This window comes from Suricata suricatta, chromosome 5, assembly GCF_006229205.1.
Source record: "Suricata suricatta isolate VVHF042 chromosome 5, meerkat_22Aug2017_6uvM2_HiC, whole genome shotgun sequence".
Taxonomy (NCBI): domain Eukaryota; kingdom Metazoa; phylum Chordata; class Mammalia; order Carnivora; family Herpestidae; genus Suricata; species Suricata suricatta.
The window spans coordinates 12,759,266-12,773,914 of record NC_043704.1 but is presented as its reverse complement, the minus strand read 5'-3'; the positions used below and the strand labels follow the sequence as shown (position 1 = coordinate 12,773,914).

General features: G+C 38.1%; 1 protein-coding gene across 4 annotated transcripts in view; it reads left to right on the top strand.

Moving 5' to 3' along the window:
- Window positions 1-14,649, top strand: part of ITSN1 (intersectin 1) — a 147,321-nt gene that overhangs the window by 48,815 nt on the left and 83,857 nt on the right. For all 4 annotated transcript variants that reach the window (XM_029939017.1, XM_029939015.1, XM_029939016.1 and 1 more), the window contains exons 14-15: window positions 3,643-3,730; window positions 3,863-4,002. In XM_029939017.1, coding sequence (XP_029794877.1) covers window positions 3,643-3,730; window positions 3,863-4,002 — 228 coding nt within the window. The remainder of the gene's footprint in view (window positions 1-3,642; window positions 3,731-3,862; window positions 4,003-14,649) is intronic.

Genomic DNA, 14,649 nt, shown 5'->3' with positions numbered 1-14,649 from the left:
CCTCTTCTTAACTGCACTGACCACAACCTGCAGTACTATGTTGATTAGAAGTGGTGAGAGTCCCTATCTTAAGGGGAAAACATTGTTTCTGACTATTAAGTATGATGTTAACTATAGGTTTTTTGGTTAGATTCCCTTTATCAAGTTGGGGGACTTTCTTCCTGTTCTTTTTCCTGAGTTTATTTAGTCATGAATGGGTGTTGAATCGGGTCATAACTTTTTTTTTCCTGCATCTACTGAGATGTTTACTTGTTTTTTCTCCTTTATTTTGTTCATATGGTGATTTATGTTGACTGAAATTTGAGTGTTAAAACAACCTTCTATTCCTGAGATAAACCATTCTTGGGCGTGGTGTTTTACCATTTAAAAAATATATTTTACTTGATTCAATTTGCTATTATTATCTTTTTATTTAAGTTCATGAAAGATATTGGTGTATAGTTTTCTTGTAGTATCCTTATGTGGTTTTATTATCAGGGTAGTAAGACAATAGTTGGAGAGTGTTCTTTCCTCCTCTGTTTTCTAAAAAGGTTTGTGTTGAAATGGTATTTTTCTTTAAATTTTTCATTCATCAGTGAAATAATCATCTGGGCCTGGAGTATTTTTTGTGGTAGGATTTTTTTTTTTTTCTTTTACTTTTATTTTAGAAAGAGAGAGCGGGGAAGAGGGGGAGAGAGAAAGAGAGATTCTCAGGCAGGCTCTGCATCCAGCAAAGAGCCCTATTTGGAGCTCTGTCCCAGGACCATGGGGTCATGACCTGAACTGAAATCGAGAATTGAACACTCTAGTGACTGAGCCACCCAGGCACCCCTTGTGGTAGGACTTTTAACTGCAAAATGTATTAAATAACTATAGGGGTATTCACAATTTTTTGTTTCTTCTTGAGTCCGATGATTTGTATCTTTCAGTGAGTTTTTTCGTTTCATCCAAGTTGTCAAATTTATTTGTGTAAAGTTGTTTTATAATATTTTCTTATTCTTTGCAAGTCTGTAGTATCTGTAGTGATGTCACTTCTTTAATTCCTGATAATGGGAATCTGTATCTTCTCTACTCCTTCATTTTTTCCCTTTTTCCTTTTCTTTCCTTTCCCTTCTTCCTCTTCTACATCAATCTAGCTAGAAATTTATTGGTTCCATGGATTTTTTTTTTTAAATAAGCTTTTGGTTGTATTGATTTTTGTCTATGATTAATCTGTTTTCTGTTTCATTATTCTTATACTCTTTTTTATTTCCTTTCTATTTTGGCTTTAATTTGTTATTTTTCTAGCTTCATAAAAAGAAAGCTTAGATTATTGAACTTGGACCTTTTATCATTTCTGATACAAACACTTTTAAGGTGTAAATTTCCTTCTAAGCATTGTCATAGCCATATTACACAAATTTTTAATGTGTATTCATTCAATTAAAAACCTTTTATTTCCTTGGTAACCTCTTCTTTGATGGGATTATTTAGGATTATACTGTTTAGTTTCCAAATACTTTTATTGTTTTCCAGATACCATACAAATCTCTGATTTATTTATGTTATAAACTGTGAGCATACTCTGTATGATTTCAGTTCTTTCTTATCTTTTTAAGTTTACTGTGACTTATTTTATGACTCAGCATATGATCTGTGTTGGTGACTATTTTATGTGCACTTGTGAAGAATGTGTACTCTGTTGTAATTGGGTGGTGTGTCCCATAAATATCAATCAGAGCAAATTCATTCATGTTGTTTTTTGTGTTTTCTCTGTCCTTACGATTTTGTGGCATCTTCCAGCTGTTGCAAGAAGGGTGTTGAAAGCTCTTGCATCATAAATTTTTCCACTTTCTTCCCAGTTCTGTCAGTTATTGTTTCATGTACTTTGAAGTCCTGATCAATTTGAGATATTAGGATATGACATATAATGCAAATAGTATCAGATGTTCACTGCTAGAAGTTGTTTGAACATATTAAAAAATGGATGTACCTTTTAAAAGAGTATTCTTCTATATGGTAACTTTTTTTTATACGTCTTTCATTATCTGCAAGAAGTTTCATAAAATATTCCCTTGGGAAATTTAGGAGTAAAGGCCACATGTTTATTTATTATCTCACTGAATGCTCTGTGACCAAATGCATTTTTATTATTGAAGTTTGGCACTTAGTATGTTCACTTATTGATAATAAAATACAAATCAGGGTTCCTGAAAAGGTAATGAAGTAAAAAACTAGCACATCGTTTGAAGAAGACCAGGTATATCACAGGCTATGAGATGGTGGTTCCCTTTCCTTACTGGAATTAGAAGTATTTGCTATGCAGCTAGGTCAGGTAGCCCTTCTTATTGGTTTGACTTATTTCAGAAACTTAGGTTGGCATTTAAAAGTGATGTTGATATGAATAAAACAGTCTCTGATAAGAGCTAGGATTTATATTGATGCATCATTGTTTGTCTTGGTTCAGGAAAGAAACTTTGGGATTGGGTAAGAGGTCTTTCTGCAGTTGAGGAAGGAGAGTAGGAGAAACTCAACTGGCAGGCTCTTTCTGGGAAAACAACCTGAATTGTATATTCTGTTTTGTCCAGGTTTGGGGAAAGGGGTGTGGATTATTCATATGAGAAGATGCTTCCAGATCTCTCTTTTGAGTTAAATCTCTCTACTATTCAGACTGGGAGCACACAACAATTTATTATATACAAGCCAGTCTGTATCTAAGGATGGTTGTTCCAAAAGGGACTGCCCCTTAGCCTCTGATGATGATTCTCAGTTTTGGCATTTTTATATTTCCAAACTGAAAACCATTGCAACGAGATTTTATTTTCAGATTTTTATTTAAATTCCAGTTAGTCAACATACAGTGTAATATTAGTTTCAGATGTAGAATTTAGTGATTCATCACTTAGAACACCCAGTGCTCGAGATAAAAATGAACATCAACTATTTGTTGTTCTGCACTGGAAAGGCTGTCATTTACTGAAATGTGCAAAAACGGTATAGGATAATTTCAGTTGAAAAGCAACTACAGTGCTTGACAGGTCATCCATGAAAACTCTAATAGCCTTTGAGTGAGTTAGCTTTTTCCTTATATCAGTTAAAAAGTAGTTGGTGTAAGCCTTTTGTGTGCCTGTTTAAAATTGTAGGTCCATCCTCAGTGATGGAAACACATATATGGCAGCCAAGATTCTATTGTTAGGGATCTCGTTTTGATGTCTGTTCCATCTTTAGATGTAGGGTAATCCTCACGTCAGTCCTCTGAAGTATCCAAGTTCCGAACAGAGTAGTTCCTACTCGAACTACTAAGTCAGTTTACAAACAAGGTCGTTGTATTTATGTTTGATCCCAGTGCAAGGGAGAGATCAGTCCTTTCAGTTTTCTCTGCTGAGTTGCACTTAAGGTACATTTTTTCAAGCTTATAAATAGTCAACAAAAATTTAAGAAATCTCAAGAGGACTATAACTGTCTTAGCTTCATTTCATTGAAGAGCATTTGGCAAATATTTAATTGCTTAGCAAGAAGCAGGCACTGCCCTGACTGGTGATTAGCTACAATTTCAGCATACAGGATCTGGGATGGATTAGATGAGTGAGAGATGTGAAGATGGACTCGCGTCTGCTAGGACGTGGAACGTAGACATCATAGATTTCCCTGTCAGTTCATTGTTGTTTCTTCCTTCTCTCCTAGGAGGCTCAGCAAATGCTTGGAAGACTTATTCCAGAGAAGCAGATACTCAATGACCAATTAAAACAAGTTCAACAAAACAGTTTACACAGTAGGTGTTTTCTTTTTCAAATTGGCCTTTTCCTTCTGGCAAGAATTTCCTCCAGTGAAATGAGACCATTTAAAACACGTTTTCCTCAGTGCCAGTTTGCTTTTCTTATCCTGCAATATTTTTCTAAAATAGGAGACTCACTTCTGACACTCAAAAGAGCGTTAGAAGCAAAAGAAGTGGCTCGTCAGCAGCTCCGAGACCAACTGGATGAAGTTGAGAAGGAAACCAGGTCGAAACTGCAGGAGATTGATATTTTCAATAATCAGCTGAAGGTAACTACTCTTCGTGTTCCTCCGTATCCATCCTACCCGTTAATTTTTCTGACTGGCCAGATGATTAGTTGATATTTAGTCCCAGGTAAAAAAAAAAAAAAAAAAAAAAAGTATTGTGCTGGTTTGTCACCTCCGTGAAAGCCTTCAAACTTACAGATGAACACCCTGTCCTCTGAATTGCACTTGCCTCTTTAACATATAAAAATGAATTTGGCGTTTGTAAATGAAAGCTGAGGGAGCGGCCCCCACCTGACATCTGTCCTGAACCTGAATTACATTTTTCCACATCTCCATCCTTGTGTCAGTTGGTAACTACATCAGGTCACGGTCCGGAAGCCAGGCTCCAAGCCTCGGTCTTCTGTTCTCTGAAGACTACTAGAAAGGGATGGTTTTCCCCTTGAAAACGAGGAACTTTTCTGCCACTTCTTACCTTTAAGATTGTCCTTGACTGGAAATCTTTATTTTGTTACCTCACACTTAAAAAGTTTATTGTTTAATGAAGTAATTGCTTTTGTCTCTGTGACAGAAATGGTGGATGGTTTTGTCATGTTTACATGGTAAAATTTAGGAAAATGCCAAAGCTCTTAAGAAAATGTAAAAGTGGTTATACAGCCTCCTTTTGATCGGTGCCTTTGATTTAACTTCACAATTTTATTATTTAAGACTCTGAACTTTTATAATAAAACCAGAATGCAAAGCAGTTAATTTCCTACCAACAATCAGCATGCACTACAGATTTAAGTAAATACTGGCATTTTTAATCAATTCTGTTCTTATAAGAAATGGACCACACTTTTTTTCAGATATTCATTTTCATTCTCTATCTCAAAATCCTTTATACTTAATTCTGCTAATTTTGCTTTTGGCACTTGGAGAAAGTAAAACTCCTTTATTATTAAAAAGAGAAAAAAAATCAGCAAGCCTGTTTAAGATTTTTAGCTGGCCTTTGGAATGGGATTCTAGGCCAAATTGTTCAGACATCTCAGTGTGAGGTATTTGTGTCTACTCCTCCCCCCGCCTCCCCAGAGTAATAGGTAATGAACTTTTCTCAGTTGTACAGCGCCAAGCAAGTGCTCTTGGGGGAAATATTACTTGAGCCAACCGAGTGTTTTTCTTTGCTGTCGTTCTTACACAGAATATGTACTTGTGTGTGCGGGTACCGTATGTGTGTTCCGCGCTTGTATGTCTATGATTACATGTGACGCATGGGTGCTGGAGGCAGAGCTGGAAGCTCGCTCTCCACAAGAAGCCCAATAAAAATGCTCACAGTAACTCTCACTGCGACTTGTCACTATTTCAAGTAAAACGAATATGATCACAGTGCTTTTTAATAATCTCTTTGAATATAAACTGGTAAATATGCAGGTACCTTCTGAACCCAGGCAATAGTCCAGATTTCTGCCTTGATCTTAGGATTCCCATCTCTAGAAATTGGACTCCCAAAATGAAGTTTTCTTGTTTTAGAGGATGACCTTGCAGTGGATGATATTTTTCCCAAATATCGAGTCTATTTATGGATTATTTTGGCCATTGAGTTGCTGTTGCTGCTGCTAAAGAGAACACCCTTAAGATGTGGTGTGAATCCGTTACTGTGTTTAATTGAAGCCGCCTTTACTGTTAGAATTGTAATACAAAGGCTAACGTTAGCCCCTTATCCCATTTTATTCCTTTTCCTAAATATACTCATTTTTAAATAAGAACATTTCTTTCTGTCTTCATTTTTATTTTGGTTTTCCATTATTAACTTTAGTGTAGAAAGTACAAAATTACAAGCCAGCATAGTTTTACTGTTTTATTTAACAACTGATTTGGAGGACTCAACAAATGTGTTTTATTGCCTTATAGTTATTATTTCTAGTATTCCTTTCATGCTTGGTGAAACCCCAACAGAAACCGTTAAATCAAACTATCAAAAGATTTATAATTTGAGACAACTCCAGAGGCAGATTTAAAACTCAGTCTCTTGAGTATCTCTTGCCTACTTTTCTTTGTTGTAGTCACATTGGAAAATACGAAGCATTTTTTTCCCTGACTTCAGAGCAGGTATTCATTAGTAAGCATAACTCTTGTATGATGAGCTGGACCAGGAGAGCCAGCATTCTGGCCCCTGGGCTTTCCTCAGTGCCTCTGTTGATACGGTGGTGTCTTTACAGCATTCAGTCTAACGATGCAGAAGTTCCTTCTGGCTTGCTGGGAGTGAAACCTTGGTGATTGTGAGTCATTTCACACATCTTCTCTGGTGGCGTGAACTCGCTATATCCGAAACCTCCCCCTCCCAAAAGTAAACCAGCTGGAAAGTGTAGAAGAGAAATTAGGACTCAACAGTTTCATTTTCTATGCGTGTAGATTGTTCCTCTAGGAGAAGAGTGATATTCACTCATCATTGGCTAGTATAGTGAACTGGAGAGGTCCCTTACGGCATGCCAAATTTTAAAATTGGTTGACAGAACATTAAACCTGTATTCAGTGTCTGGCTCCACAAATGAGGATTCTATTGAACAAAAACCAACTTCTCTATTTCTTAGGTAAACAACTACTCGCAGTAAGTCTTCTGCTTCTTTTGGTGCACACTCAAAAGTTCTGTCTAGTCCCTTAGTTATAAATAAGGTCAAATAGGCAATCATAGCACCCTGCTTTAGCCCAGATTCTGCATTAAAGACAGAGATCAGAATGCCTTTAATGTATTTAGTTTCTTGAATGTAGAAGAGGATAGAGAGTAGATATGTTTTATCTTTTTCTCTTTTTTTTAGTTTTTAAACATACAATCTGACTTCGTGCTTTCTACCAGGTGGCTAGTTCAGATGCTTTCTTCTTTTAAGAGTCTTTCCTTTCTCTTTACCTCAGGAAGAATTACATTCCTGCTTCCTCACCCAAGGCCTGTTAACTAGTGATGGAAATGCTCAAGTCATTAATTAAGGATTAATTAAGAATTGCTTTTGCTGTCAGGTTAACAGGTGTATGTTTCATATAAGTGGCAACGTATTGAGAACACAGAGCATCCTTACAATTACAGTCCTGTTTTAAACACCTCCAGAGTCAGGGCTATGAAACGTAGTCTCCAGTCTTCTTACCTGATCTCATCGAAATTGAGGGCTCATTCTTTCCTTTCAGGAAAATTATTTTTCCATGTATTTTAATAGACGTTTACCTAATAGATGTGATATTTATATGTTCCAAAAATAGTCCCAGGGACTATCTGTCTTTCTTTTTCTAATTTGTCACCCAAAACCAATAATTGCTTGAAAAAAGAAGCAAAAGAATCTTCACGTAGCAGATACACCTTGCTTTTTTAAGGCAAAGGAAAGAGCTGGGTGAGGGGTGGGCAGAAATGATAGCACACTGAGAGGCTGACTCTTAGTGCTAGAAATCCCCTGCTTGGCAGCCTTTGTATTTATGCTGCCTTTTTTATGGACAGTAATTTTAGCTTTTTGATGATCAAATGAAATATCTGACCAGTGATTCAGTCATGAATAATTGATGTTCCTAGCAGGAATTAATACTTCTTAAGGTAGTTTTAATTCAGTGGATCAAATTTGTTTACCATACTTTTCTGCTTTCAAAACGTACTCCGGATGCAACAAATATTTTCTGATGCTAAGAAATCAGTAATCGTCTCCTATTTGTGTTCTTGAAACATCCATTTAAAATTATTCTCTGTGACTTTCTCTTTTTACTTCATTTTACTGGAAAATCAAAACTCTCAACATAGTTGGAAGAATCTAGGTGCCTCAGGGGCATATAGAGACATTCTAATCATTGTTTATCTCACATACAGTGCCTGCAAGTATAAAATTATGGTTCTAGCAAGGGTCAAATAACATTACCAATAGGGACTTTTCAGATAGAAGCCCTTGACCTCCCCTTGCCCTTGGCAATGTGAATAGTTACTGTAACAGTTTTCCTTGGCGCTGACAGCCCAGTATTCCATATTTTCATGTCTTAACTATGCTATGTACATAATGTACACCTTCTAGCTTTCAAGGCTTCAAGCGTATGGCAAATAAGAGAATCCAGCACTCAGAGAGGCTAGACGTTGCGTTTCGTGTTGAGAAGTTCGAGTGCCTGTCGGTTCCGGTCTAGTCAGCTGTGTGCTGGACAAGCGTTTACATTGGAACATTTCCTTTCTCCAGTCAGTGGCAACGGAAGACCCAGTGTCACAGTGCCTGGCAGTTCTCCTGGGCTGCGTCGTCCACTTAGACTCCTTGCTAAAGGTCTCCGTGCCCTATGCAGGCAGTGCACATCCTTCTCAGACTAAGAGTGAGGGGCCATCTCCAGCTCTGTGCTTCCGTTTCCCCCACGCAGCTGAGTGCTCAGTGTCTAAGACAGAGCTTACCATCAAGTGCTAAGCCTTCTTTGTAAAATTAATGACTAGCTATTAAGGATCGTGGAGTATGGGTGAACCTTGCCTCTTGACAAGCTGTGTGTGTGGTGGTGGAACTGAACTACAAGCCGGATAAGGTCCCGTGTACTGTAGTCTTGTCTTTATGGCAAGTATTTCAGGTCGTTGAACGTGCCGCTTCTCTGCATAGTGTTGAAAGTCAACACTCAGTCGTGATTTGGTCTGTGTGCCTATTTCCATCATATGGGAGACAGGATTATCGTCAGTAATACTATTCTAAAAGTGGACATGTTCTTTCTTAGCAAAGTTGATGAGTTAGGACTGATTCAAAATTAAGAATTATATTTTTTTAATATACTTGGGACATCAGGCTTCTTAAACTACTCAAGAGGCCGTTTAGATATAAATTCTGCCCATAGGACACCTGTCCAAAACGTTGCCCCTGAGAACTGAATCCACGTGGAACTGAGAGTACCGGTGATGGCCAGTGAGGGCTCTGGCTTCACTGAGGCTTTAATGCTCTTGGCTTCAGACACTTGCTTTCATGGCAGCCTCATTCATTGTGAAGGAATTGAGAGGCCAAATGTTCAGCAACCAAGAGAAGAGCTGGAGAACGAACTGCAGAACAGAATGAGAAGTCGGGAAAAATTGCATGTGAAGGGAAACAATGAAGGAAAGAAAAAGATGCAGAAAGAGGAGATACAGAGACAGCAAGAGAAATGAGTATAAATTCAAATAAAATGACAGTGTTGCCTTCTCATATCAGTAGAACACTGCTTGGCTGTTTCATCGTTTACTACCTTACGTTATCCAAGATGTAATTTTATTTTTACCTGTATGATCCTTTTGAAAAGGTCTCTTCTGCACAGAAGTAATAAAACTCTGTCATCCAGTGTACTTGTGATCGTGGCCACTTTATGTAGAGCCCTTGAATATAGGAAAATAATTAGAACACACCAGAGGCTCAGAATAATTAACAGGCGTTGTATATACCAGATTCTGTGCCATACCCATAGGTTTGGTTGGTTGGTTGAGGTTTTATTTAGAGTGTGGGTTTTTCTTCTGAGGTTTTAAAAACATATTTAACAAAGGGTGATTTGGGAAAGAGAAAAATGCAGAATTCAACCTTTGGGGAAAACGTATTCTTTTATTCTCATTTAGCTAGAGTCCTTGATCGTTTTATCCTTTATTTGTTTGCTTGTTTATAATGTATATTTTTGAGAGAGCATGCATGTAAGTAGGGGAGGGGCAGAGAGAAAGTGGGATAGAAGTTCTGAAGCAGGGAGCTGACAACAGGGAACCCAGTGAGGGGCTCAAGATCATGACCTGAGCTGAAGTAGAAGTTGGACACTCGACCGAATGGGGCACCCCTAGAATAACATGCATTTACAATAAATGGGATATTGCTTTATTAAATTAAGCTGAGACATTTTCGGAAAACTCAGATTTTCAGGACAAAATGGAAGATGTGGGTGAAGATCCTTAGCTCTAATTGCAGAGAGAGCAGGATTTTCTAGCTCTTTTCCCTGCTTCTGTCTACCTGTCTCCTCACCCCTTCACACACACACACACATGCACACGCCCCCATGCATTCCTCTTTGGCTCTTCTGTAGCACTTATGATAGATTGACCACCAATCCTGCCATGAGGAACTGGGAATTCCTATTTGGTTGAATAGTGACCTCAGATTCAGAATAATACTTAAATATGTTTTTAAACATTAATATAACCCTTCTCAGAATGTAAATAACTGATTGATTATATATATTTTTATATTCCTCCCATTTTAATGCATCAAGAGTGAATATGTTTTATAATCTGATGATGAATAATCAGTCTACTTTGTTTGGGTACAGTGTCTATATTTTGAAATACTTACCTTTCAGGTTTCTCCACACAGATACAATTTCCCCTGTCCTAACTGGAATTGTTGATTGGCTTTCTTTTCTTTTCTTTCCTTTTCTTTTCTTTTCTCTTTTCTTTTCTTTTCCTTTCTTTTCCTTTCTTTTCTCTTCCTTTCCTTTTCTTGTCTTTTCATTGATTTGCTTTCTTGAATGCCTTTCAGTTTCACAACCATTTAATTGCTATGTTATTGTATTTTAAAACTCAGAAGGCTTTTTTAAAATTCTGATATTGTGTGCTACATAATATCCCTGGGTGAGAAATAAAGTGACATTTATATGAAAGCACTTCTACTTTTGAGACTCTGTATTAGGTTGAGACAAAACAGACACCTGAAATTTTTGATGCCCGCGTCAAGATCAATTTCCTGTGAGATCAATTTCATATTAGTAGAATGAGGATTTTTATAAACATAAACTGTCCTAAACAGTTTTGTGTTGATTTTAAATGTTGAGTTAATGAATTGCAAGTAGTTAAGGTGTGTTTGTTTTGTCTCATTTTGCCATGAGACAGGCTGAGGCAAAAGCCAGAAGCAGAGTAATCCTTCAGAAAAGCTAAATGACCAAATTAGCAATAAGTTTCCATTAACTACTAGCCTTTCTATGGCCCACTACTAGTTCATTCTTCTGTCTCCTCACAAGTATCTGAGTACAGTAATGTTTATGAAAAGGAATCCCATACATGTTGTTCAGGTGGATATTTGCCTAGGTTTCAAGTAATATGAGTTCATATAATGCGCCTGTTTTTGAGTGTCTCTAAGTCCAAAGGAAGAAGAAACAGTCACAGGTTTTAAAGCAAGTGATTCTGTGCCCCTTTCATGGCAGTGGAATGACTGTCATTAGTAAACTTGAAAATCAGCCATGTTTCTCAGGGCAAGAAAGTTGGGTCTTCTTGAGTATTCAATTTGTCAAGCATATTGCTTTTGAGATACTTTGGCTGTATGCCATAGGATGTCCAAAGATGTTTTATGGTACAAATATCTTAATTCTTGAGGGGAAATAAGTGGTTTTTTTCCCCCTTAGTTGAAGGATGAAAGCTAAAAGCAAGCTTACTTTCCATCTGTCTTTGCTAATACATGACAGAATCTTTATTCACTGATTATATTCTTCTTGTGGCTCATAATCTGTGCTTGATCAAAGACCCCTTTCAGAATCAAATGAAAGCTGTGAGCCTGCTCTGCAAGAAAAATTCCCGTAGCCCAGTTTGCATGCTATTTTATACTGTTCCCAGAGCCAAAACTTATTCATAAACCCTGATGAAGAAACTGTGTTACATCTTAGAATTCTGTAGGTATTACTGGTGATAAAAATCTTACGTTTTAATTTTTATGCACTACATATCTTATGGTTTTCTTTTTTTTTAAATGTACATTTATTTTTGAGAGAAAGTTCGTGCAGAATGGGGGAGAGGCCGAGAGAGAGAGAGAGAGAGAGAGAGAGAGAGAGAGAGAGGGAGGGAGGGAGAGAGAGAGAGTCCCAAGCAGGCTCTACACTGTCAGCACAGAACCTGACACAGGGCTTGATCCCACGAACCATGAGATCATGACCTGAGCTGAAATCAAGAGTCGGTCGCCCAGGAACCCCTATAGTTTTATTTTTCTTATATATTTGTAACACATGGCTAAGACTTTCTCAATGCATGTTTAATTATTTCTTCTTTATTAAGAAAGCCATTATACTATATTAGGAGATGCTATCTAGTTCCCGTGCACTATGCCTATGTAAAACATCTCACACCCTTGAATAGAACTCGCAGAAGAAAAGTCAATAAAGTTGTATACTCAATAGCATATTGCTAGATGAAGAGCAACGCAATAAATATGTGACTGTAGGATTATTGATTTTAGGAAAAAACAATTTTAGTAAGATCGACACGTGAGAGAATGAGCTTTGATTCTCAGTAATTCCTCATTTGTTCCCTATTTATCTTAGTTATAATAGAGAAGTAACTGTGACAAGACTTAATGGGATTTGCAGGGTCACTTTGATGAAGTTGACCACCAGGAAAAGGTGGTTCACTTTATCTAGTGAAGGTTTTTGTAGCTACTTCTCCCAATGGTCCTGCCATTTCCTAAATAAATAATGGCACCAGATATATTTGTCGCCTTAGAAATGTTTTCCCTTAGAGAATTAAAAGGGTACTTTTAAATAACAGTGGTTACACTTGAGTTTCTTAAATAGAAGTATTGAAAGGGAATAACAGAGTGGGGCAGCGCTCTGTCCCTCTCAGATGAAGGGACCCTGCTCCATAAGGCCCTAGTCACGCACAGAAAGGCAAGTTGTTTATTCCTCTTTTGTACATATTCCTTCATTCTATAGAATGCCTTCCTACAAGTTCAACTTAAAAAAAAAGTCACTGGGGCGCCTGGGTGCCTCACTCGGTTACGCATCCGACTTGGGCTCAGGTCATGATCTCAAGGTTTGTGAGTTTGAGCCCTGCATCAGGCTCTGTGCTGACAGCTCGGAGCCTGGAGCCTGCTTCCGATTCCATGTCTCCCTCTCTCTCTGCCCCTTCCCCACTCGTACTCTTCCTCTCTCTCCTCTCTTTCAAAAATAAACATAAAAAAATTAAAATTAAACAACGTTACCAAGCTTAGGAATCAGAAATTTTCTGCTTCATCTTGGTTCACGCCATCTAAAGCTCCCAACTCCAGGGAAAGAGGGGGCGGTCGGAGTGCCTTCCTGTTTGCAGCATCTTGAGTTTCTTACAGTGTGTACACAGCAGTATTTGAAGATGATGAAGGAGCCGATAGAAGAATGTTGCAGTCCTCAAATCTGGATCATGAGATGCCAGAGTCTTCTGTTACCTTATTTGACATCTGCTGTATATGGCTCCTGCAAGTTCTTTTTCCTTGGAGGTCCTTGAAACCTGCAGCTTATTTATACAGCTCAGATAGGTTCAGCCCGTCCTGTGATGCTGCTATGCTCAAAAACAGCTTTGCTTTAAAAATTCTAAAGTACCTTCCTTCATGTATATTTGATACATCCAAAAATTGTTTTGTGTAGATTCTTTAAACTCATTTCCTGTTGGTTTTTATTTTATTGTGCCTTCTAAAACATTACTAACTTAACTTCCATCCATCTTTACTTTATATCTGGTAATTAATGATCTGTAAGTCAATATCCAATGACTAGAGCCCAGAATAGAAAGGAAACATGCGTTGTGATTTCTTTGGGAAATCACATTTTTCATAGATGCTTTGGTATGTCATAGCCAGTGCTTCTGCAGTCGCTGCTAAATATTTTAATTATCACTCTGTCTGGAAATACATTTTTCTTGGATAAAGTAACAGCCTTTTTTTTTTTTTACCATATAACCAGGCTCCTGAACATCAAACTGTGTGACTCTTCTCCCGACATTTCTTATTCCTTTGTATTTTTTCTTAAGTTTATTTATTTCCTTTGAGAGAGAGAGAGAGAGAGAGAGAGAGAGAAGGAGAGAGACCATGGGCAGAGAAGGGGCAGAAAGAACGGGAAAGAGAGAGGATCCCACGCAGACTCTGCACTGTCAGATCAGAGCCTGATGCGGGGCCATAGGGGCTTGAATTCTCAAACCGTGAGGTCATGACCTCAACCAAAACCAAGAGTCAGATGCTTAACTGGCTGGGCCACATAAGCAGCTCTTTTGTATTTTTTTTTTTTTTAATTTTTAAGTTTGTTCGAGAGAACCTGCAAGTGGGGGAGAGGGAAAGAGAGGGGGGGGGGGAGAATCTTAAGTAGACTCCACACTTGGCAAAGAGCCTGACATGGGGCTTGATCTCACGACCCTGGGATCATGCATGACCTGAGCCTAAACCAAGAATTGAATGTTCAACCAACTGAGCCACCCAGGTACCCCTATTCTTTTGTATTTAATTTCAGCTTAGTTATTTTGCTTACTAGTTATACCTTTTTGGTTTATTCCTCTAATAAGAATACAACCCTAAATAGGGGACACTGAAATAAATAAGGAGTAATTTTTTTATGTGATCAACATCATCCAAGAATTTCGCAAACCTACAAGCAAAAAGAAAACCTAAGAATCACCCACTCTGGTTTAGCTGTTGGCACATGTCAGGATTCTGACCAAGGTTAGAATCCAGGTTTCTTTTTTCTTTTTTTTCTTTTTTTCTTTTTGAGAGACAGAGAGAGACAGCTGGAGCAGGGGAGGGTCAGAGAGAGAGGGAGACACAGAATCCGAAACAGGCTCCAGGCTCTGAGCTAGCTGTCAGCACAGAGCCCGACGCAGGGCTTGAACCCACGAACTGTGAGATCTGACCTGAGCCGAAGCCAGATGCTTAACCGACTGAGCCACCCAGGCGCCCCATCCAGGTTTCTTTTTTCTTAGTTCAACACTTTTTTATTATTGTCTATTGCCATAAATTATTCTTTCCAAACCTATTTAAGAACTTTATGCAGGGGCACCTG